The 25,214-nt window shown below is 37.4% G+C and overlaps 1 protein-coding gene across 4 annotated transcripts in view; it reads right to left on the minus strand.

The window, feature by feature from the left end:
• Positions 1-25,214, minus strand: part of UGGT2 (UDP-glucose glycoprotein glucosyltransferase 2) — a 152,012-nt gene that overhangs the window by 59,354 nt on the left and 67,444 nt on the right. For all 4 annotated transcript variants that reach the window (XM_070799909.1, XM_070799907.1, XM_070799908.1 and 1 more), the window contains exons 16-23: positions 21,063-21,194; positions 17,671-17,835; positions 17,208-17,331; positions 17,019-17,117; positions 12,749-12,843; positions 11,142-11,348; positions 7,894-8,025; positions 1,608-1,732 (exon numbers count right to left, since the gene is read on the minus strand). In XM_070799909.1, coding sequence (XP_070656010.1) covers positions 1,608-1,732; positions 7,894-8,025; positions 11,142-11,348; positions 12,749-12,843; positions 17,019-17,117; positions 17,208-17,331; positions 17,671-17,835; positions 21,063-21,194 — 1,079 coding nt within the window. The remainder of the gene's footprint in view (positions 1-1,607; positions 1,733-7,893; positions 8,026-11,141; positions 11,349-12,748; positions 12,844-17,018; positions 17,118-17,207; positions 17,332-17,670; positions 17,836-21,062; positions 21,195-25,214) is intronic.

Consider the following 25,214-nt stretch of genomic DNA (forward strand, 5'->3'; position numbering starts at 1 on the left):
TTTAATTCCTCTTCGCTTTCTGCCATTAGAGTGGTATCGTCCTCATATCTGAGGCTGTTGATGTTTCTCCTGCCTATCTTGATTCCATATAGGGTTCCTTGTTCTTGTCTTGTAACTCACCCAGCTGGGTATTCCTCATGATTTGCTCAGCATATAGGTTAAACAAACAGGATGACAGCAGACAGCCCTGTCGTACTCCTTTCTCAATCTTGAACCAATCAGTTCTTCTGTACAGGGTTCTGTTGCTTCTTTTTTTTGTTGTTGTTGTTGCTTCTTGACCCACAGTTTTCTTAGGAGACAGGTAAGATGGTCTGGTATTCCTATAAGAGCTTTCCACAGTTCGTTATGATCCACACAGTCAAAGGCTTTAGCATAGTTGAAGAAATGGAGGTAGATGTTTTTCTGGGAATTTCCCTTGCTTTCTCTGTGATCCAGCGAATGTTGACAATTTGATTTCCGGTTCCTCTTCCTTTTCTAAAACCAGCTTGGACATCTGAAAGTTTTTGATTTGTATAATGCTGAAGCCTCACATGCAAGATTTTGAACATGACCTTACTAGCATAGGAGATGAGTACAACTGTCTGATGGTTAGCACATTCTTTGTGCTACACACATAAATCAGATAGCTTTCTTCTTTTTTTTTTTTTAAAAAACAAACTTACTTTGAAATAATTATAGACTCACAGGCTAGTACATAGAGGCTCTTCAACCCTCCATCTGGCTTCCTTCAAAGGAGACACTCCATATACCAAACCAGGACATCACCATTGAAACAATACTGTTTACTGGACTACAGATCATGTTCAGTTTTCACATGGACTTGTGTGTGTGTGTGTGTGGTTTTATGCAGTTTCATTGCCTGTTTAGGTTTGTATAACCACCACCACTGCTCCATCATCACCAGGCAGTTCCCTGAGATGGGTGGATGGCATCACCGACTCGATGGACCTAAGTTTGGGTAAACTCCGGGAGCTGGTGAAGGACACGGAGGCCTGGCGTGCTGCGATTCATGGAGTCGCAAAGAGTCGGACACAACTGAGCGACTGAACTGAACTGAACGAAATAAAGGCAAGTTAATTGTACTTCAGTAATGGAGTATATAAATTAATTGCAATATATTCACAAAATACTAGAAAGAAATTGAAGTGAATAAGTTCAGTCTATATACATGAAAATGGGAAAATGGATAAAGTTCCTACAGAGGCAGATTGCAAAAGAGGCCTATGTATAATAGCATATCTCTAAAAAAGTCAAGGCTTTAACACCATAAACATTAATAATAGATAATTACATATGAAGCAGAAGTATAAAGGCAAATAGAGGAATCATGCATACAACATTTGAGAAAATGGCCACCTCTTGGGGAGGAGGGAGAATGGGACAGATGGAAAGAAAACAAAAGAGATAGATCCAAGGCAAATAAAATATTAACATCTACAGTTTGGTAGTGGTGAGCAAATGGTATTTTCTACTATTTCTTTATATTCTCTATATGTCTTTTATTGTGTCTTCGGTTGGTACCTGAAACACTTTCTAATCTTAAAAAGAAATCAGAGGCAAAATACCAAACTCCAAAATGAAATGCTCTTATGATTTTAAATACTTACTTCTTTGAGTTGATTTCTGTATTTTTAACAATGTCTTCAATGTTCGCTACAAACTTAGTAAATGTTATCTTTTCCAACAAGTAAAAATCTTCTGCATAGAAGTCTTCACCTAAAGGGCCTAAGAACTTAAAAATAAAAACAATTATATTATTGTGTGTCTTCTGCTGCTGCTAAGTCGCTTCAGTCGTGTCCAACTCTGTGCGACCCCATAGACAGCAGCCCATCAGGCTCCCCCGTCCCTGGGATTCTCCAGGCAAGAACACTGGAGTGGGTTGCCATTTCCTTCTCTAATGCATGAAAGTGAAAAGTGGAAGTGAAATTGCTCAGTCGTGTTCGACTCTTAGTGACCCCATGGACTGCAGCCTACCAGGCTCCTCTGCCCACAGGATTTTCCAGGTAAGACTACTGTAATGGGCTGCCATTGCCTTCTCCAAGATCCTAATCTGTGACAGATATTTTCTTATCAAACAGATACTTCTTTAAGCAAAAACTGGTTAAACAGATAGTGGTTATATATCATTTACTAAATCCACTGGGAAACATGAGAAAAGTATTTCCTCACTTTGAGATTACAAGTTAACATTTGTACAAATACCAAAATCAACATGGCAAAAAAATAATCAGCAAATTATTTCTATTTGAAAGTTTTACTTTGAAACATAATGCTTTCAAAAACCTAAGACTTTTCATTTTAAAGTAAATTTTTCAAATAATTATCTATATTCCATAAATCTTTTACTTTCAACATTTACTATTTAATCTCTTAGTTGTAGCCCATATTATACATATATGAATATATAAATAAGGCATAAAAGATCAAAACCAAGAGACAAATCACATAATTTTTTAATAATATCAACCATTCTTCATCTAACTGATGTATAAACTTGCTGGAGCACAGCAAGGTCATGTAGGTTAGTTTTCAATCAGTAACTGCAGAAGTGGGAAGCTGTAAACTTGCCAAACACCTAATTTCTCAGGATGTCTATCCCATCAAAACCACTCCAAATGTGCTACTATTACCATTTTTGGGGGAAGCTAATATGTGCATCATCATCATAATAGTATGACCATAATAAGCCTTGATATAGAAGGTGAGCTCTGACACAGTCTTATGAACAATTAGACTTAAAGACAATTAGAAAACATGTCAACCAGAATTTTTTTTTTCCCTTGGCAAAAGACCACAATGAAACAGTTGCAAGTGGATTTTCTTAATTCCCCTTCATATGCTTCTGCAATTAATATTTTATAAAAATTAATAAAGTATAGTTCTTCAATCTTTTCTCATTTGCTCATAACAAAGGTGAAATTAGCTGGAATACTGGCATCCAGTTAAACAAATACCACATTTCACTTTAAACATAAAACCTGGTCTCTTAAATGTACAAAAAATAGGTGCTATAATACTAAAAGTACACATATCAACACTTCATTTCCTTAAGATGGCTGTCAATTTTAAGGTTAACTTTCCAAGCACTTTTAATGTTATATTTTTTGGACTATGGATGGGATAGACCTGGAAAATAGCTGAATTTTATCTATACCACTTCTAGTGACCAAATAGTTTTTTGTTAATAACTCAAAAAAAAGGAAATAAAATCTCAAATTATTTTCCTTGGGGATTAACAAGATTGGGAATCTGTACTGATTAAATCCACCAGAAAATTGGCACTATTTTACCTATGTAAGTTCAAATAGCTAGCAGAAACTCTATTTTTTTCTGTGCTTTAGTTCTTCTACTTAAAGTTGAATATAATGTTTGTGGAATAAAATGTTAGTGTAAAATCACATAAGGGCCAAATTGAGAAATGGAACATTAGATTTGAAAATCATGTAATAGTACAATAAAACCTATCTGGAGCTTAAATCTTTACAACATTTTAGAAATGTGACTTTAGTTAAACAGAATAACTGCTATAACAGAAATGTACTATCTCCTTTGACAGATCATTAACATTTTAGAAAACTCTATTAAAATGTTCATGCACATACTGAATAAAAATCTCTCTCTACTTGTTGAAGTTTCATCCCTTGGCCCTGACTCTATACTGACTCTCAATGAACATAAAATCTGTGAAAAGTGAAAGTGAAGTCGCTCAGTTGTGTCTGACTCTTTGCGACCCCATCGACTGTAGCCTACCAGGCTTCTCCGTCCATGGGATTTTCCAGGCAAGAATACTGGAGTGGGTTGCCACTGCCTTCTCCAAGAGATCTTCCTGACCCAAGGATGGAAACCAGGTCTCCCACACTGCAGGCAGACGCTTTACCCTCTGAGACACCAAAATCTGTAAAAGTACCCACTATTTCTCATGATAGCCTTCAGCCATTCTATGTGTTTTTGGTATAAAAGCATATTTAATCCTCTGACAACTTTGTAAAATATACTATTACTTTTTCTATTGTCCTAATGAACAAATTTTATGACAAAGGTCATATAATTAATGGTGTAACTGGAATCTGAATCCAAACTGTCCTGCTAAACAAAAAGGCCATGCTTTGTTTCCCTACTCTCTGCTGTGCCATGTCTTTCAGTAATTTGTAAATATGTGGCACAACCATTGTTTAGTCACTCAGTCATGTCTGACTCTACAACCTCATGGACTACAGCATGCCAGGCATCCCTGTCCTTCACCATCTCCCAGAGCTTGCTTAAACTTATGTCCACTGAGTTGGTGATGCCATCCAACCATCTCATCCTCTGCTGTCACCTTATCCTCCTGCTTCAGTCTTACCCAGCATCAGGGTCTTTTCTAATACGTCAGTTCTTCGCATCAGGTGGCCAAAGTATTGGAGCTTCAACATCAGTCCTTCCAATGAATATTTAGGACTGATTTCCTTTAGGACTGACTAGTTTGATCTCCTTTCAGTCCCAGGACTCTCAAGAATCTCCAACATCACAGTTCAGAAACATCAATTCTTCAGTGCTCAGCCTTCTTTATGGTCCAACTCTCACATCCACACATGACTACTGGAAAAATCACAGCTTTGACTATAAGGACCTTTGTTGGCAAATTTATTTATTTTACTATGTGGTGTAATAAGAATAAGTGTAATTATATTGGGTTAGCTACAAAGTTCATTCACATTTTTCTATAAGATGTTATCGAGAAACCTAAACAAACTTTTTGGCCAAACCAACAGCAACAGTATTATTTAGGGTTTTATTTAATATTAAAATAGATTTTAAATTCTTTAGCATGTCAGTAAGAAAGTATGAGATCATCAATACTCCCTAGTTTTGATCATTTATAAACAATTTTAACTTTGAATATGTTTCAATTTTAATGTACATTTGGACAGGTTCAAAATGAAGACTGATTCTAAAATGTCAGAATTATTTTGAACATTAAATTATCTGGTTCAGAATTATAGCTACCTGCTACAACTGCTATGATTATTGTGTTTTATAAAAGCATTACTCTTGAGACACAGTGATAAGCTAAATATTACATTATAGTTCAGAAACCACAGTACTTATTTTCAGATATATCACACTTTTCTATTCAAACCACAATCCTACAAATACAATTAAAATTATAATTTTTCATTACTCAACATAAAAAGTCAACATATTTGACTTCCTAACTATCTCCAGTTCTGACCTCTTCCCCGAACTTAACTCATGTCCAGTTGCTGACTCAACCAGTCTACTCAGGTCCAGGACGGAACACTGAGCTCTTACTATATGCAGAACTAAATTCTCTATCTGATCTTCCTTTTCTTCTGAACAAGCCCACTCCTCCTGCAAGTCTTCCTTACTTTAAAACAATGCAACATCATTCTGCTGGTCATGCAGTTCTCTCACATCCCACAGCAAATCTGTAAGCAACTCCTGTTCCCCCTTCCTTCAAAATACATCTCACGTCTACTTCTCTCTATTTCCACTAGAGCCATTCTGGTCCAGGCCACCATCAGCTCTCACTTGGTCTACTGTAATAGCTCCTAACTGGCTTCCCAACCTCTACAGTCTATTCTCAATGTAATAGCCACTAATGATCCAAATAAAATGTAAGTCAATTTATGTCAATCCCCTCTCCAGAACAATGAGCTTCTCAACTCATTCAGAGTAAAACCGCATCTGATCTGGCCCCCAGCTACTTCTCTCCTGTTCTCCTCATATCTGCTATTCTTAGAACACACAGACATAAGCTCATCTCAGGACTTGGTACTCCCTGTTTCCTCTACCTAGAACATTCTTCCAGATATGCAACAGTTTGCTCTCTCACATCTTTTGGTTCTCTGTCCAAATAACCCCGTATAAATAAGGACACTATTTGTTTTTGTTCCCTGCGCATCACAATGTAAACTCCACAAAAACATGTTTTTTCACTACTATACTCTTGGATTCCAGAAGAATGTTTGGTTCATGGAAAGATTACAGCTAAATCCTTTTGTCAATTTCAAGGAAAATGAGAAGAAAAGAGTTCTAAAAGAAATAAACCGAACATAACTATAATTTTATTACTAATATTGATAATAATATCATGGCTGAATTATATTAAGCCATGACAAAGAAAACATAGAGTAGCTTTTCCATTATGTATAACCAAAAGGCAAATTAATAGATACAGCAGGCTGTAACTTTTTCCTTTTTATCCCTTAAAATGCCTGACAAAGTCAAAGGTAGCTTTATACTTTATAAAATTGTTCTAAAAAGTTTATTTCTTCCCAAAGCAATTGCTAAAGAAAAAAAAAGCAACACCATTTTTAGGCTTTCAAATAGCTATCAAAATTCACTAACACTTTACAGTATTGTAATCATAAATACCAACTGTTGTCACCAATTTTACAGTAGCACTGTACACTGATGCACCTGAGTCTAACTACCTTTAGGAGCTGACACAATTAGCACAAGAACTGTTACACTGAAGAAGAAATACCTAATTTGTGGATGATATCATTATTCTCCAATTTCTATTATTTACAGACTCAAATAAGAAAGAATAAAAAAGCATAATTTTAAGGGAATGATGATGTGGGAATGGAGCACAGAGGAACAGAACTCATAAAAATGTAGAAAACTGAGCTTTGATGATGACTTGCTGTTGCTGCTGCTAAGTCGCATCAGTGGTGTCCGACTCTGTGCGACCCCATAGACAGCAGCCCACCAGGCTTCCCTGTCCCTGGGATTCTCCAAGCAAGAACACTGGAGTGGGTTGCCATTTCCTTCTCCAATGCATGAAAGCGAAAAGTGAAAGCGAAGTCGTTCGCTCAGTCGTGTCCGACTCTAGCGACCCCATGGACTACAGCCTACCAGGCTCCTCCATCCATGGGATTTTCCAGGCAAAAGTACTGGAGTGGGGTGCCATTGCCTTCTCCGTTGATGATGACTTAGGGATATACAATTTGATGGTTCAAGCAGAGGTATGTCAAACAGACTGCATTCGCTGATTTCTAGTAATACTTAAGCATCAGATTCAATTTTTAAAAACTTAAATCACACCTTAGAAAGAAAACTAGACTATCATACTAAAAATATTAATAAGTAGCTATTGTCCACTAATTTTGTATGTATATATTACAACTCCCTAATCAACTGGAAAAATATTTTTAGTATATTAAGAGAAAAAAGTGTGATTATAATTATGTATTTAAAAAACAGACAAGGCTATGCAGAGTAGAAACAAAGGATTTGAAGGTAAAACCTCGAGGGTGGGATGGTATGGGAGATAGGAGAAAGATTCAAGAGGGAGGGGACATATGTATACCTATGGCTGATTCATGTTGATGTACGGCAGAAACTAATACAATATTGCAAAGCAATTATCCTCCAATTAAAAATAAATAAATTTTTTAAAAAAGAAAAAATCTTTATTAGGATGGTGGGAGTAAGAGTGACTTTCCCCACAGTTTTTAAAAATTATATTAATACATATAACTTTATACCACAACACTTACAAAGGTATTATCAATTGTAGAAAAACGCTACAAAAAGAAAAAAGATGTTAAAATGTACTTTATACACACATTTACAACAGTGATTCTCAATTACAACGTTGTAATAATACTAAACTGCTTGTTCTAATACTTACCTTATAAAAGCTATCCCCAAAGAACATCCTCAGCCACATCCAATGTTACCACCGATGGGGATAGGGGTGAAGACACAGGGAGTGTCCATGAACTAGATTATCTCAGAGGCCAGTTTATTTATGCTGAGACCTGTCTGGCGTGAGCATCATCCTCTGTGTGTACTGCATCAGGTGTATTGCAATAGAAAATGTTTGAGACCTTTGTATCACAGTGTCACTGAAAAAAGTAAGCAATCGCTTTTTCTACTTACCCTCCCATTGCTGACAACACCTTTTTCTCCAGGACTCAATTTAAGTACATCTTGGCAGAACAAGTGGTGAGTTCGAAAAATATTCACTCCAATGGTATTATATTTTTTCTCAAAGGCATTTTTATCCATCCCCTAAGGCATAAGTTAAGAATGATAAAACCAATAAGAGAACAGTAAATACACAAAATAATTTTTTTTAACATAGCTTACTTTAATAAGTCATTATAAAACTTAAAATTACATTAACTTTTGATTTTTAAAAGTACCATCTTGTTCTGAAATCACATTTTAAAAATAGAATCCTTCTTGGCAAGGCAATGACAATATTTGTAAATCCTGTTATAAGTAGATAGCTTGCTACCATTTGTTAAGAATGTGGGGTGGATTACTGATTAATAAAATGCTAGGGAACATCATTTAAAAAAATTTAACATTAAAAAATAAAATACAATGTTTATTAAATTCTGAACTCAGTACTTCCATTTTGGTGTGCTCAACTAAAAAATACTGGTTAGAATAAAAATACTCGGTCTCATTCCAATCCCACAAAACCAGTTTAGTAATAGTGCATTTAAATTCTGAAATACAAAAGTAATATTATCCATCTCAGTGTGTATCAAACATTAAGTGAAAGTCACTCAGTCATGTCCGACTCTTGCAATCCCACAGACTATACAGTTCATGGAATTCTCCTGACTAGGATGCTGAAGTGGGTAGCCTTTCCCTTCTCCAAGGGATCCTCCCAACCCAGGGATCAAACCCAGGTCTCCTTCATTGCAGGTGGATTCTTTCAAACATTAATATGCATACAAATCACCTGGGTGTCTTGTTAAAATATAGATTGTACTGGAGTAGATCCAGGGTGGGCCTTGCCTTCTGCATTTTTATCATGTTCCTGGAACACCCACAATATCAGAAAAGGTTCCCTGCCTGCCCAAGGCACAGCCACAGGTGGGTACTGAGCTCTAGAAATCTGGCTAGTATGACTGAGAAATTTACTGTAATTTTATTTCAATTTAAAACAGCCATGTGAAATTGGTGGCTACAGTATCAGACAGTGCAGCCCTAGAACTTCACTTTCAGAATCTCTCAGTTAACTCCTCTCTGATCACAAGCTGCTGACCCTCCAGCTCATTCACTCCAGTGTCAACAGAACAACCATTAGTCAACCTTTCAGTCCCTTGATCCAACCACTTATTGTCTATTGTGCTTTCCATATCATAATTTTCCTCCTAACCAAGCTCTACCTCAGAGCCCTTTACCATAGCAAAAACAGTGCATACTCAGTTCCCTTGAATGCCTCCTCTCAGTTATAATCACCTGGCAAAACCTCAACTCTGGTTAAACATAAATCTGTTTACTCTGTGACAGGATCCAAACAGTGTTAGGATGGCTGGAGAAACACATGCGGCCAATACTGATCTCACTTTCAGTTATGGTCACTAATCTCGAGCCCTCAGAAATTTTCCTATACCATTGTTGATTCACTTTCTCACTCGCAGAACAATAGGAAAATACTTGACAGTCTCTCTTCTTCCCTCCAACCTCTAAGAGCACCTCAGTTCAGTTCAGTTGCTCAGTCGTGTCTGACTTTTTGCGACCCCATGAACCGCAGCACGCCAGGCATCCCTGTCCATCACCAACTCCTGGAGTTTACTCAAACTCATGTCCATCGAGTCAGTGATGCCATCCAGCCATCTCATCCTCTGCTGTCCCCTTCTCCTCCTGCCCCCAATCCCTCCCAGCATGAGGGTCTTTTCCAATGAGTCCCTGCTCCCATCCTAATACTTAGCTAATGATCTGACTTTTTTTTGAAAACAGAATCAATCAGAAGAGAAGTACTTATCTTGCTACCACCAAATAAATCTACCCTGTTCTTAAACCAATACTTACAACTTGTGCATTGGGTCCCAGCACCTCTTTTCTACTCAAGAAACATCCTCTGACTTTGCTCCCTTCTCTCCGTATCATCTTTTCTCATATTTGGATGGACTGTTTTCATTAGCATACCAAAAAAGTAAAATCCTTCCCTGACCTTAAGTCCTATTCTAGCTACACAATATTTCTCTGTTCTCCACATAGGAAAATTCCTTTAGAAAGCTACGAATACTTGCTGTCTCTCTTTTCTGATTTCCCTTTCTCTCTTGACTCTGCTGCTGCTGCTGCTAAGTTGCTTCAGTCGTGTCCGACTCCGTGCGACCCCATAGACGGTAGCCCACCAGGCTCCCCTGTCCCTGGGATTCTCCAGGCAAGAACACTGGAGTGGGTTGCCATTTCCTTCTCCAATGCATGGAAGTGAAAAGTGAAAGTGAAGTCGCTCAGTCGTCTCCGACTCTTAGCAACCCCATGGACTGCAGCCCACCAAGCTCCTCCGTCCATGGGATTCTCCAGGCAAGAGTACTGGAGTGGGGTGCCATCGCCTTCTCTTGACTCTAGTTCACCTTTATACCTACTACTTCATTGAAACTATTCTTATCAGTCACCAACGACCACCTTAACAAATAAAATGGTCCCTCATGAAGCTTAATTTCAAGACATCTGGCATAGTTGACCATGTCCTCCTGTAAATACTTTCTTCAGATTCACTGTATTCTTGAATCTGGTACATTCCTCTTACAGACTTTCCATAGCTTGATTTCTCATTTCATTCAGAGCTTTGCCCAAACAACAGCTCTTTAGAGAGGCCTTCCCTTGACCACTCCAGCTAAAAGAACATCCCTCAAACAGTATACTTTCTTATAATTTTTTTTTCTAGCACCATTTACCTTTTCTTTCCCATTACAATATAAGTCCATAAGAACAGGGATTGTATCTGCCTTGTTCACAAGTATTATCCCCATTGTCTGGGAGTCAATCAATAAATTTTTGGAATGGATTAATGAGTCTTTCTTCCAGAGCATCAGCTTTTACCTTAGAATTTTTCCCTGTACTGGATCCCTTCAGTGAAATAACTGAGGATTATTCACATATTCTTTTAACTCCCAATTCTTCACATAAATACATATCCAAACTAGAAAGCCATTAAATTTAAGATCATTGAGTAGTAGCTGAAATATCTGAAATTTGATATGTTCAGTGCTTCTATGCAAAGCCATATCATTTAATGAGGACATTTCCCACTGTAAAGCGTATGGTCCCCATTTGATTATACTTATTGATTTTTTGGCAACATATCTCCAAGCACACTGAAATATTTTTGAAATATGCAACAGATATGTATCTATTACTTCAAACAAATAGCTACTAACCTCAGTAAGCAACGTTTTAATTTTATTTCCAGAGTAAATAGCTGCAGCAGTTTTTTCTTCTGCCAGTTTCCTGAGAAAGTTTCTCAAAAAGCTATTTTTCAGAGTAAGAAAAGCTGCCAGAATTCCTCTAGAAATAGTTGTGTTTTCTTCATCTATTTTTGATGTAGGATTATAAATAACCCCCAACCGACTATGACCACTTGTTTTCTGCAAAACACATTTAAAGGTGATAAAGATCAGTATTTTACATATCCTTTTACAATGGAATTTTGTAAATTTCATAAAATTTTCCAAGACTAAAATCATACAAAGTACACTTGACCCTTGAACAATGCAGGGGTCGGACACACTGACCCCCTGAGCAGTCGAAAATCCACTTATAGTTGGTCCTCCGTATTCACAGGTCCGCATCTGTAGAGTCAGCCAACCACAGATGACATAATACTGTAGTATTTACTACTGAAAAAAATTTGTGCATAAGTGGACCCATGCTGTTCAAACCCTGCAGCTGAAAGAGCAAAAGTATATTCTTTGACTACAGTATAATTAAGTTAGAAATCAATAACCAAAAGAAAACTAGAACATCAGTCTAGTTTTTATGAGATTTGGTTTACAGCCCAGCATCTACAAATGTTTCTTAAATATTACATTTGTGCTTTGTAAGAACATATACTATGCAATGTGTATTTTTCTATCAATATTCATTAGGTAAAGTTTGGGGATTTTATTATTCAAATCATCTGTACATCCCTATTGATTTTCTGTTTACTTGTTTTAATTATTACTGAGACAGATATGTAAAAAACTAGTACAATATGTAGGCTGGTGGACCAAGATCAGTGTGCCAGCATGGGCAGGTGCTGGTGAGGACCCTGTTCTGGTTGCATTTTCTAATTTCTCCTTGGATCCTTACATGACAGAAAGAGAGTAGGCTAGCTCTAGGACCTCGTTTTGTAAGAGCACCAATCCCATTTATGAGGACTCCACCCTTATGACCTAATTACCTCCTAAAGGTCCCATCTCCAAATATCAGCATATTGAGGATTAGATTTGAACATAAAAATTTTGAAAGAAAAGAAAAAAGTGTTAGTCCCTCAGTAGTGTCCGACTCTGTGTGATCCCATGGACTGTAGCCTGCCAGGCTCTTTTGTCCATGGAATTCTCTAGGCAAGAATGCTGGAGTGCTTTGCCATTGCCTTCTCCAGGGGGATCTTCCCCACCCAGGGATCAAACCTGAGTCTCCTGAATTGCAAGAAGATTCTTTTACCATCTGAGCCACCAGGGAAGCCCTATAAATTTTTGGGGGGACACAAACATTCAGCACATACATGCTACTAGACATGTACATGTAAGTCCAACAGCAAGTACTAGGAGAGAATATACAAGTCATGAATCACAGAAGACATGTAGGGCTGTCTTTTCTGGGGCAAGGTCACTATCGTACATGGAGAAAGAATCTGAATTCCTGCCTTAGCACCATGTTTTAATCAAGTTAAGGAACTGAAAATGTTAACATGAAGGAAAATAAAGACTTAATGCATGTTTTTCATACTGCTTTCTCAAAATTACAACACATTAATTTTTGTAGAAAGTGTCCAAACACTCACCATGTGATTTAATGCATTAAAAAGCAGTTTTCTCCCAGATGGTTTGTCAAAATCAGCAACAATCCAGAAAGTAACTGAAGAAATTACATCATCATCTGAAAGTTTTAAACAGTATAAACTAATTCTTAAAATCAAAGACAGGAATATTTCCAGTTAACAAAATTCATAAAATAATAGTTTTTAAAATGAATCATTTTGAAAATAAGAAAGTATTGGTAAAAATTAAACACACACAGAGTGAAATACATAGAAAATGTTGAGTAATTCATTTATAAACTGTATAAATTCAGATACCAAAAAGAAAGAATAGTCACCAAGAAACACATCTATGGGATACTTTTGCCAGTAGAGAAAATTGTATTATGCTTATCAAGGTTCCACTGTTGGCATGCAAAATTGCCTTCCAGCTACATATGTAAAAAAAAAAAAAGTGATATTTATGCCTTACATAATGTAAAACCACACACAATAAATTATTAGCAGATACTGGAAACAGGAATATTTTATTAGCTTATGATTCATGTATTTCAAAAATTCTGGCTATTGTTAACTTAGTCTAATTCACATCATCTTATGCCAAAAACATCAATACATTTTTTTTCCAGAAACATTTGAAAATCTGGAAGCCACAAGATGAAACAATTTTTAATTCTGCAGTCACAGTTAAATTGGTTTAATTTCATCCAACCTCAGCATATAACATCTGAAATAATACTTGTCTGGATATCATTGAACCTATACAAAAATTAGTCCCTTAGATCATATGACCCACTTAAAATAACTGTAGAAAGTTTGCTACACCAAAAACTTACACCTGAATAAATGTGAAGTTACAGTTCTATCACTGTTGTTCAATCACTAAGTCGTGTCCGACTCTGTAACCCCATGGACTGCAGCAAGCCAGGCTTCCCTGTCCTGCACCATCTCCTGCAGTTTACTCAAACTCATATCCACTGAGTAGGTGATGCTATCGTTCCATACCCAGTAATATATAATTATGCAAAAGCTGGCTTTGGTTAATGAAACAAATATGTAACAAAATGAAGGACATACTGATTCTCCTTGAAATCCTTCAGAAGCAATTTAATAGTAACGCAGTGGTGGCACATTCTTTTCAAAGAAGAAAGGTAAAGAATTCTCATGCCTTCTTAAATGTCAGCATTTTTACAATTACAAATAGTAAACTGAGAAATACTTCAAGACTGCTAAGCAAGTTTCTCCCAATTTTATATTTGTTTCAGTTCAGTTCATTTCAGTCACTCAGTCGTGTCCGACTCTTTGCGACCCCATGATCGCAACAAGCCGGGCCTCTCTGTCCATCACCAACTCCCGGGTCCACACAAACTCATGTCCATCGAGTCGGTGATGCCATCCAGCCATCTCATCCTCTGTCGTCCCCTTCTCCTCTTGCCCCTAATCCCTCCCAGCATCAGGGTCTTTTCAAAAGAGTCAACTCTTTGCATGAGGTGGCCAAAGTATTGAGTTTTAGCTTTAGCATCAGTCCTTCCAATGAACACCCAGGACTCATCTCCTTTAGAATGGACTGGTTGGATCTCCTTGCAGTCCAAGGGACTCTCAAGTCTTCTCCAACACCACAGTTCAAAAGCATCAATTCTTTGGCACTCAGCTTTCTTCACAGTCCAACTCTCACATCCATACATGACCACTGGAAAAACCACAGCTTTGACTAGATGGACCTTTGTTGGCAAAGTAACGTCTCTGCTTTTGAATATGCTATCTAGGTTGGTCATAATTTTCCTACCAAGGAGTAAGCGTCTTTTAATTTCATGGCTGCAATCACCATCTGCAGTGATTTTGGAGCCCCCAAAAATAAAGGCAGCCGCTGTGTCCACTGTTTCCCCATCTGTTTGCCATGAAGTGATGGGACCAGATGCCATGATCTTAGTTTTGTGAATGTTGAGCTTTTTCACTCTCCTCTTTCACTTTCAACAAGAGGCTTTTTAGTTCCTCTTCACTTTCTGCTGTAAGAGTGGTGTCATCTGCATATCTGAGGTTATTGATATTTCTCCCGGCAATCTTGATTCCAGCTTGTGCTTCTTCCAGCCCAGTGTTTCTCATGATGTACTCTGCATAGAAGTTAAATAAGCAGGGTGACAATAAAAGCCTTGACGTACTTCTTTTCCTATTTGGAACCAGTCTGTTGTTCTATGTCCAGTTCTAACTGTTGCTTCCTGACCTACATACAGGTTTCTCAAGAGGCAGATCAGGTGGTCTGGTATTCCCATCTCTTTCAGAATTTTCCACAGTTTATTGTGATCCACACAGTCAAAGGCTTTGGCATAGTCAATAAAGCAGAAATAGATGTTTTTCTGGAACACTCTTGCCCTTTTGATGATCTAGCGGATGTTGGCAAATTGATCTCTGGTTCCTCTGCCTTTTCTAAAACCAGCTTGAACATCAGGAAGTTCACAGTTCACGTATTGCTGAAACCTGGCTTACAGAATATTGAGCATTACTTTACTAGCGTGTGAGATGAGTGCAATTGTGTGGTAGTTTGAGCATTCTTTGGCATTGCCTTTCCTTGGGATTGGAATGAAAATTGACCTTTTCCAGTCCTGTGGCCACTGCTGAGTTGTCCAAATTTGCTGGCATATTGAGTGCAGCACTTTCACAGCATCATCTTTCAGGATTTGAAATAGCTCAACTGGGATTCCATCACCTCCGCTAGCTTTGTTCGTAGTGATGCTTTCTAAGGCCCACTTGACTTCACAATGCAGGATGTCTGGCCTTAGGTCAGTGATCACACCATTGTGATTATCTGGGTCATGAAGATCCTTTTTGTACAGTTCTTCTGTGTATTCTTGCCACCTCTTCTTAATATCTTCTGCTTCTGTTAGGTCCCTACCATTTCTGTCCTTTATCAAGCCCATCTTTGCATGAAATGTTCCCTTGGGATCTCTAATTTTCTTGAAGAGATCTCTAGTCTTTCCCACTCTGTTGGTTTCCTCTATTTCTTTGCATTGCATGCTGAGGAAGGCTTTCTTATCTCTCCTTGCTATTCTTTGGAATTCTGCATTCAGATGCTTGTATGTTTCTTTTTCTCCTTTGCTTTTTGCTTCTCTTCTTTTCACAGCTATTTAAGGCCTCCCCAGACAGCCATTTTGCTTTTTTGCATTTTTTTTTCTTGGGGATGGTCTTGATCCCATAAAAATAAAGAAATAAGGTGTTTCTCAGTTAATTATTCTTTTAAATTGAAAGAGATTTAATCTAAGGGCATTAATTATAGGCTAACTTACTCTATTCTGATGCCCCAAAGCAATTTTTGAAATACAATCCAGAACCTGATAAATATCCTTCTTCTATTTTTTTATTCCCTGTTTCTCTGTCTACTTTTCCCTTCACTTGACACATTCAGGACCTTAGCCTGCCATACAATGGAACTGAATTATATTTTATTATTTGTTGAATTTCTTGTAGACAGACCACTTTATGAACATAAAATCACAGATCTGTTAGAAAGTAACTCAAAGGTGATCTGGTCCTAATTTGGATTCACCCCATAGCATTCTCAAAAACTAGCTGTGTGCTTAAATCTCTTTCATATATAAAAATTACCCTTTATTTCACAGTAATTTCATCTTTAGATCACTCATTGTCAGAAAGTTACCACTTTATATAACAACATAAAAATTAGCTTTCTTTTATGTTTCATGCATGGGTTCTCTGTGTTCTCTCCAGAACAAAGTGGGTCAAGCAAAACAAAGTGAAACTCAAACCAACCAAACTCCATTATCTGAAGAATTCATGGTATCTCACAAGTCTGTGGTCATACTGCAGTTTTCCTATCTAGGCTAAATCGTTATTTCCAAAGATGTTCTTGTCTTGGTCCCCCTTCCTTTGGATATGACCGCTATCCTAAGCAATACATTCAGACACTGTTTAACCAGAATGCAGAACTAGTCTCCTCTCATCTGGGGATTACACTTTTATTCATGCCTTATAAGATTATCAGGTTACTTAATCTTGGAAGTGTTTTACCACCTTCCTAAAAAGGAGAATAACAGAATAGCTAGCTTTAAAAAAAAGGCAAAGAAATAAGATTAACCCCTGCATATATGATTAGCTAGGATAGGCGGCATCATTTTTCTCAGCAAAATCCTTTTATCCTAACAATTTACAAATTCTCAAATTGAAAACCAGGCCTCTAATCAAATATCAACATACAAAAATGCGTTATGCAAACATTTAATAAAATTATTAACTTTTACCATTTAGGAATAAATTCAGGAAAATAAAATATGCTTATTACCTCTTTCAGTTACATAGTGCATGTTCTCTGCAATTACAGCACTCTTATCTTGTGTATCCAAGAACAAGAAAGTAGAGAAATCTTCAACATCAGCAGTTACTAAAAATTTTAATGTTAAATGTTAAATAATGAATTAATAAAACATTCACAACTCAATAAACATTTGTAGAAAAGGAAGGATTATTTTACCTGATGTAGGTATCAAATTAAGGTACTGCCATTTATTGTGCAAAATCAAAGGATTTATACGGGGCACAACATTATTTTTACCCATTAGGAAGTCAACTGCATTTATTCGATCATTTAAGGCACCCTAAAATAACAAAATATTATTTAGGCAATATAGGCAATTTATATGCATATGTTTTAATATGATGCAGAGAATACATTTAAAGATTGCTTAATCTAAAATAAGTCAATTTAAGATTCTTATAATAAATTTTCCTGTAAAACTTTGGAGTTTCTTTCCAATTAAGCAATTTTTAGATGTAATTATGCACAGATAAATTTAATTACTTTAAAAAGCACTACTAAATGATTAGAATGGAAACTTTTATGCAATTGACTTTAGCTATTAAGATAGTTCTAATGTAATATAGAAATAATTTAGAAATATCATTCATCAGACATTTTCTCATACATGCTTACCTACCATAAAAACTTCCTTTTGTAAATACGCAGTTGTATCCATCATTCTGTGAAGAACAGCCATTTCTAGTTCCTTAAAATTCAGCTCTTCACGGTCAAAGGATTCACCATTATAAAGAGCTTGAGGCAAAGGACCCAAGCCAGTCATCTTATAAAAGTTTGTTCCTGCCTATTCAATTAAAAAAATATCAGAGAGTTAAACAGAATATGTCTGTTTGAAAAAGAAATACATAAAGGGACTGCAACATTTTTGTATGTCATAGAAAAATGTTAGTTTTGCTAATTTTATCTGTTCTTTGCAACACTACTTAAAAGAAGGTAATTTACCTACAGAGAACAAGTCAGAAAACTTTTTTTAAAAGGGCCAGACACATATTTTAGGTTTTGTGAGCCATCTGGTCTGTGACACAACTACTCAGTCGTGATGTTACAGTGCAAACTAATGTTACAGTGCTGTGTGTTACCGTGACACACAACAAAATGAATGAATGAACCTGGCTGTCTCCAACAACCTGTGTTTATAAAAACAGGTGGAAAAACGGTGGTGAAAAGCCTGGATTTGGCTTGGGGCCTGTAGTTTTCTGGCCTTTGATAAAAGGGTATGACTTTACTTAAAAAAATACATCTACCTGCATAAGAGGTTAATTTATCTCTATGTTCATTTGTTTAGTAAACATTCATTGAATTCATGTTTGGCTAGACTCTGTGAGTACAAAGCTAAAATATCTGCCTTCGAGGGGCTCACATATATACAAGCAAAACTGAGGCCATATACCAGGTTTTATGGGAGCCCAGAAAAGAAGTGACAAAGTTTGAGTGTGGAGAGAAGGGATCATAGAAACCCTCTTCAGGGAATAACAGCAAAATCTTAAAGGACAAGTAAAAATTTGCTTGTCCTTTAAAAGTGGAGAAAGACATTCCAAGCAAAAACAGACAGCACTGCAAGTAATAGAAGGGAAAAGAGAATATGGTATATTCAGGTAATGGCAAACAGTTTCCTGTGTTTACAGAGGGAGGAGTTATTAATATGTAGGGAGAAGATATTAGGCCAGAGGGGTGGAGGGGCTAGATCATGAAGGTCTTCAGCATCTGGATTTTATCTTGTATGATACAGTATCACTAATAATTAATTCATTCACTACTCAACACTATGTATCAATAAAATTGTCATGATAGCCAACATATTAATAATTACTCTGTGAAGCTAAGTACTATTATATTCACTTTATAGATGATAAAACATACAGAGAGTCACTTCCAATGTCATATAACTACTACATTTTGGAAACAGAATTTGTACTTACAAGTGTGTGACAAATAGTCTGAACTTGTAACCACTGAACTAGATTATCTCTGAGCTATATTACATATATATATAACTGTATATATATGCTGGGAGAAGTATCAGTAACCTCAGATATGCAGATGACACCACACTTATGGCAGAAAGCAAAGAAGAAGTAAAGAGCCTCTTGATGAAAGTGAAAGAAGAGAGTGAAAAAGTTGGCTTAAAGCTGAACATTCAGAAAACTAAGATCATGGAATCTGGTTCCATCACTTCACGGCAAATCGATGGGGAAACAGTGACAGACTTTATTTTTTTGGGCTCCAAAATCACTGCAGATGGTGACTGCAGCCATGAAATTAAAAGATGCTTGCTCCTTGGAAGAAAAGTTATGACCAACCTAGACAGAATATTATTGGAGAAGGAAATGGCAACCCACTCCAGTTTTCTTGCCTGGAGAATCCCAGGGACGGGGGAGCCTGGTGGGCTGCAGTCTATGGGGTCGCACAGAGTTGGACACAACTGAAGCGACTTAGCAGCAGCAGCAGCAGACAGCATATTAAAAAGCAGAGACATTACTTTGCCAACAAAGGACCATCTAGTCAAAGCTATGGTTTTTCCAATAGTCATGTATGTGAGAGCTGGACTATGACAAATGCTGAGCAGTGAAGAATTGATGCTTTTGAACTATGGTGTTGGAGAAGACTCAAGAGTCCCTTGGACTACAAGGAGATCCAACAGAGAAATATCATTAACCTCAGATATGCAGATACCACCACCCTTATGGCAGAAAGTGAAGAACTATAAAGAGCCTCTTGACGAAAGTGAAAGAGGAGAGTGAAAAAGTTGGCTTAAAGCTCAACATTCAGAAAACTAAGATCATGGCATCCGATCCCATCACTTCATGGCAGATAGATGGGGAAACAGTGAAAACAGTGGCTGACTTTCTTTTTCTGGGCTCTAAAATCACTGCAGATGCTGACTGCAGCCATGAAATTAAAAGATGCTTACTCCTTGGAAGGAAAGTTATGACCAAGTAAGACAGCATATTAAAAAGCAGAGACATTACTTTGTCAACAAAGGTCCATCTAGTCAAGGCTATGGTTTTTCCAGTGGTCATGTATGGATGTGAGAGTTGGACTATAAAGAAAGCTGAGTGCCGAAGAATTGATGCTTTTGAACTGTGGTGTTGGAGAAGACTCTTGAGAGTCCCTTGGACTGCAAGGAGATCCAACCAGTCCATCCTAAAGGAGATCAGTCCTGGGTGTTCATTGGAAGGACTAATGTTGAGGCTGAAACTCCCAATACTTTGGCCACCTGATGTGAAGAGCTGACTCACTGGAAAAGCCCCTGATGCTGGGAAAGATTGAGGGCAGGAGGAGAAGGGGACAATAGAGGATGAGATGGTTGGATGGCATCATCAACTTAATGGACATGGGTGTGGGTTGACTCCAGGAGTTGGTGATGGACAGGGAGGTATGGCGTGCTGCGGTTCATGGGGTCACAAAGAGTCCGACATGACTGAGCGACTGAACTCAACTGAAGGAGTTACATATATTAACAATTATATCTTCTTGGGCTAATCCATTGATCATTATATGATATCCTCCTTTGTCCCTTATTTCAGCCTTTGTTTTAAACTCTATTTCATCTGACGCCAACTGGTCCCTGGATTTCTTCTCATTGCCATTGCATGAAATACCTATTTAATTCCCTCACTTCAGTCTGTGTGTATCTTCAGATCTGAAGTTAAATCTCTTGGAGGCAGCTTATACACAAGTCTTGCTTGTATATCCATCTGGTTACTGTCCTTTGATTGAAGCATTTAGTCCATTTACATTTAAGTAATTATTGGTAGGTATGTACATATTGCCATTTTGTTAATTGTTTTAATGATTTTCTACACTATTAGTTCTGAGAAGTAACTTTTTTGATGTCAATAGTGGTAACTTAAACACTGTATAAAACGTGTCATTCAAAGGTATAAATTTCCCTTTTTTTAATGTTTAAAATCTAAATCTGATTGTAGAGTTAGTTATATTAAGATCATCTATTCATGAGATAATAAAAGCTTCTTCACCATATTTTTTAAAATTTGCATTCCAACTTACCTTTCTTTCACCATCATATTTAGAATCAATTCCCAAAATATCCCAAACATTAGCATGAGGAAATTTATTTTGGAGAACACGCTTGACATTGTTCACAGTGAGTATTTTGTGATTCTCCACTTCTTGGTACATCTGTGAAAATAAAGATATTATGATTTTCATCTTACAGTAATTAGTTTTGTTTCTTTTCCCTAGCATGAATATTTACAAAGAACTTACTTTATATTTTCTAAGTTCTAAGCATATTACATACATTCATTTATATATACACACTTACCCCCACATACAGAGATAAGCAAACTATTTTAACAATAAAATCTATCATCTTCTAACTAAAATGGTATTGTGAATATTCTATAGCTTTCAAAATACCATATCAAGTTTCTATGTTAGTCTATTTTGATTAAGCCAGACCCTATAATTCTTAATAAAACAATGGTTACCTTTATTTAAAAAAAAAAATATATATATATGGGTTTCCCTGGTGGCTCAGAGGTTACAGTGTCTGCCTGCAATGCGGGAGGCCTGGGTTCAATCCCTGGGTCGGGAAGATCCCCTGGAGAAGGAAATGGCAACCCACTCCAGTATTCTTGGACAGAGGAGCCTGATGGGCTACAGTCCACGGGGTCACACACACAAATAGTTTAAATGACTTATTTCAGAAATGCTTATTTTCATTTCCAATTGTTCTTTAGTAAATATCTTAACTAGCTTTTTTTCTATACATCCATTCTTTCTCCAGTCTCAAAATACTTTAATCATACTGGCATAAAGTAAGCTGTTACCCCTTTATTTTTTTCCCCATTTCCCCCTTCACTATAGATCTTCTACCATGACCCAGGCACTGTTCCACATGGGGAAAACAGACAGCTCTGCCTCAAGAAAGATGGTATTTCCGAGCAGATGATTTACTGAAACATTAATGTGAACTTGAGCCAAGACATTCTGGGGAAAGAGCCTACCAAGCACAGGGGAAAAACTAGTAAATACAAACATCATTAGGTAGTATTTTGATATATCAAATAAGAATATTATTTTTAGTCCCAATTCACTTGAAGTATTATTGCCAGAGACAATCCTCATATTATGACTGACAGAATCTTCATATTATTCTGCAGAGTAAGGAATTAGCATTCTGCAATTTCCTTTTATCACTATAAACTGTGTAACCTATCCCTTTAAGAGGTGACAGATCTAAAAGTAGCTCTTAGAGTTTGATTTTATGAGTCTCTCAGTTTATGAGGAAGTTTTCTCCTTATATTGAAGTAGAACATACTATGATCTTCAGTTCAGTTCAGTCGCTCAGTCGTGTCCGACTCTTTGCAACCCCATGAATCACAGCACGCCAGGCCTCCCTGTCCATCACCAACTCCCGGAGTTCACCCAGACTCACGTCCATCGAGTCAGTGATGCCATCCAGCCATTTCATCCTCTGTCGTCCCCTTCTCCTCCTGCCCCCAATCCCTCCCAGCATCAGAGTCTTTTCCAATGAGTCAACTCTTCCCATGAGGTGGCCAAAGTACTGGAGTTTCAGCTTTAGCATCATTCCTTCCAAAGAAATCCCAGGGCTGATCTCCTTCAGAATGGACTGGTTGGATCTCCTTGCAGTCCAAGGGACTCTCAAGAGTCTTCTCCAACACCACAGTTCAAAGCATCATTCTTCGGCACTCAGCCTTCTTCACAGTCCAACTCTCACATCCATACATGACCACTGGAAAAACCATAGCCTTGACTAGACGGCCCTTTGTTGGCAAAGTAATGTCTCTGCTTTTGAATATGCTATCTAGGTTGGTCATAACTTTCCTACCAAGGAGTAAGCGTCTTTTAATTTCATGGCTGCAATCACCATCTGCAGTGATTTTTGGAGCCCCAAAAAATAAAGTCTGACACTGTTTCCACTGTTTCTCCATCTATTTCCCATGAAGTGGTGGGACCGGATGCCATGATCTTCGTTTTCTGAATGTTGAGCTTTAAGCCAACTTTTTCACTCTCCACTTTCACTTTCATCAAGAGGCTTTTTAGTTCCTCTTCACTTTCTGCCATAAGGGTGGTGTCATCTGCATATCTGAGGTTACTGATAACTTCTCCCCGCAATCTTGATTCCAGCTTGTGTTTCTTCCAGTCCAGCGTTTCTCATGATGTATTCTGCACAGAAGTTAAATAAACAGGGTGACAATATACAGCCTTGATGTACTCCTTTTCCTATTTGGAACCAGTCTGTTATTCCATGTCCAGTTCTAACTGTTGCTTCCTGACCTGCATACAAATTTCTCAAGAGGCAGATCAGGTGGTCTGGTATTCCCATCTCTTTCAGAATTTTCCACAGAATTTTCCACATTTTCCACTATGATCTTAATAACTCAAAAAAAGGGGGAAAGTACAGCCTTCTGTAAAACATAAACTGATTAGAAAATAAAATTCTGAATAAAGCAAAAGTTATATATGAAAAGTCTTTGAGGTCAGTCATTTTACTAATTTGTTACTTTAAAAATATTAGGTATTCCTAAGGTATCTAAGTTAGCTAGAATGTCTTACATAAGCTACTTTAGATACATAACAATTCAATCTTCTTATTTATAATTTCAAAAACTTTTTTTGAGGAATTTGCGATGCCATGCAATTTATTCACATTTTAGATAACACAGTTTATATGCAAATGTTTATTAAAAATGCAATCCTTTTTTAAACCAACTCTGTTCCTATGGAAAGCAAAAGACTGTGTGTAATCTAAATATATTAATACACTATGAGAATTTGAGACCTGAAATAAAAATATAAATCCTTTCATTTTCATTAACATGTGTATGTAACATCTTGTAAGCACAAAAGAGAGATTTTCAATCTTGTGAAATTTATAATCTAGTTAGGAAGGCAAACTTGCAGATATGTAAGTACTTTAACCCAAATATTACAGACTTACACCTTTGAACATCATACATAATTTCAAATTTTTGTGATTCAATCTCCAATTGCTTGGCTTCAGAATGTCTAAATTTTTTCCTCAAACTTTAAACCTTCTATTTTGTATTGGGCTATGGGCTTCCCTGGTGGCTCAGATGATAAAGAATCTGCCTGCAATGCAGGAGACCCAGGTTTAATCCCAGGGTTGGGAGGATGCCCTGGAGAAAGACATGGCAACCCAGTCCAGTATTCTTGCTTTGAAAATCCCAAGGACGGAGAAGCCTGGGAAGCTATGGTTCATAGGGTTGCAAAGAGTTGGACATGACAGAAGTGACTTAGCACGCATGCATAGTCTATTAACAATGTTGTGGTAGCTTCAGGTGAATAGCAAAGGGACTCAGCCATATATAATTTTAAGAAATGTTATGTAACTTGGTAAGCAAAAAAAGTATGGGACATTATGAAGTATAACAAAACGAACCATCTCCACGAACAAACCAGGTAACACTGAAAATGAACATCACTGTGGATTATAATATCAGTTCAGTTCAGTCGCTCAGTCGTGTCTGAGTCTTTGCGACCCCATGAATTGCAGCACGCAAGGCCTCCCTGTTCATCACCAACTCCCTGAGTTCACTCAAACTCACGTCCATCGAGTTGGTGATGCCATCCAGCCATCTCATCCTCTGTCGTCCCCTTCTCCTCCTGCCCCCAATCCCCCCCAGCATCAGAGTCTTTTCCAACGAGTCAATTCTTCACATGAGGTGGCCAGAGTACTGGAGTTTCAGCTTTAGCATCATTCCTTCCAAAGAACACCCAGGACTGATCTCCTTTAGAATGGACTGGTTGGATCTCCTTGCAGTCCAAGGGACTCTCAAGAGTCTTCTCCAACACCACAGTTCAAAAGCATCAATTCTTCCGCACTCAGCTTTCTTCACAGTCCAACTCTCACATCCATACATGACTACTAGAAAAACCATAGCCTTGACTAAACGGACCTTTGTTGGCAAAGGAATGTCTCTGCTTTTTAATATGTTGTTTAGGTTGGCCATAACTTTTCTTCCAGGGAGTAAGCATCTTTTAATTTCATGGCTGCAATCACCATCTGCAGTGATTTTGGAGCCCCCCAAAATAAAGTCAGCCACTGTTTCTACTGTTTCTCCATCTATTTCCCATGAAGTGATGGGACCAGATGCCATGATCTTCGTTTTCTGAATGTTGAGCTTTAAGCCAACTTTTTCACTCTCCTCT

The sequence above is a fragment of the Bos indicus genome, chromosome 12, assembly GCF_029378745.1.
Source record: "Bos indicus isolate NIAB-ARS_2022 breed Sahiwal x Tharparkar chromosome 12, NIAB-ARS_B.indTharparkar_mat_pri_1.0, whole genome shotgun sequence".
Lineage (NCBI taxonomy): Eukaryota > Metazoa > Chordata > Mammalia > Artiodactyla > Bovidae > Bos > Bos indicus.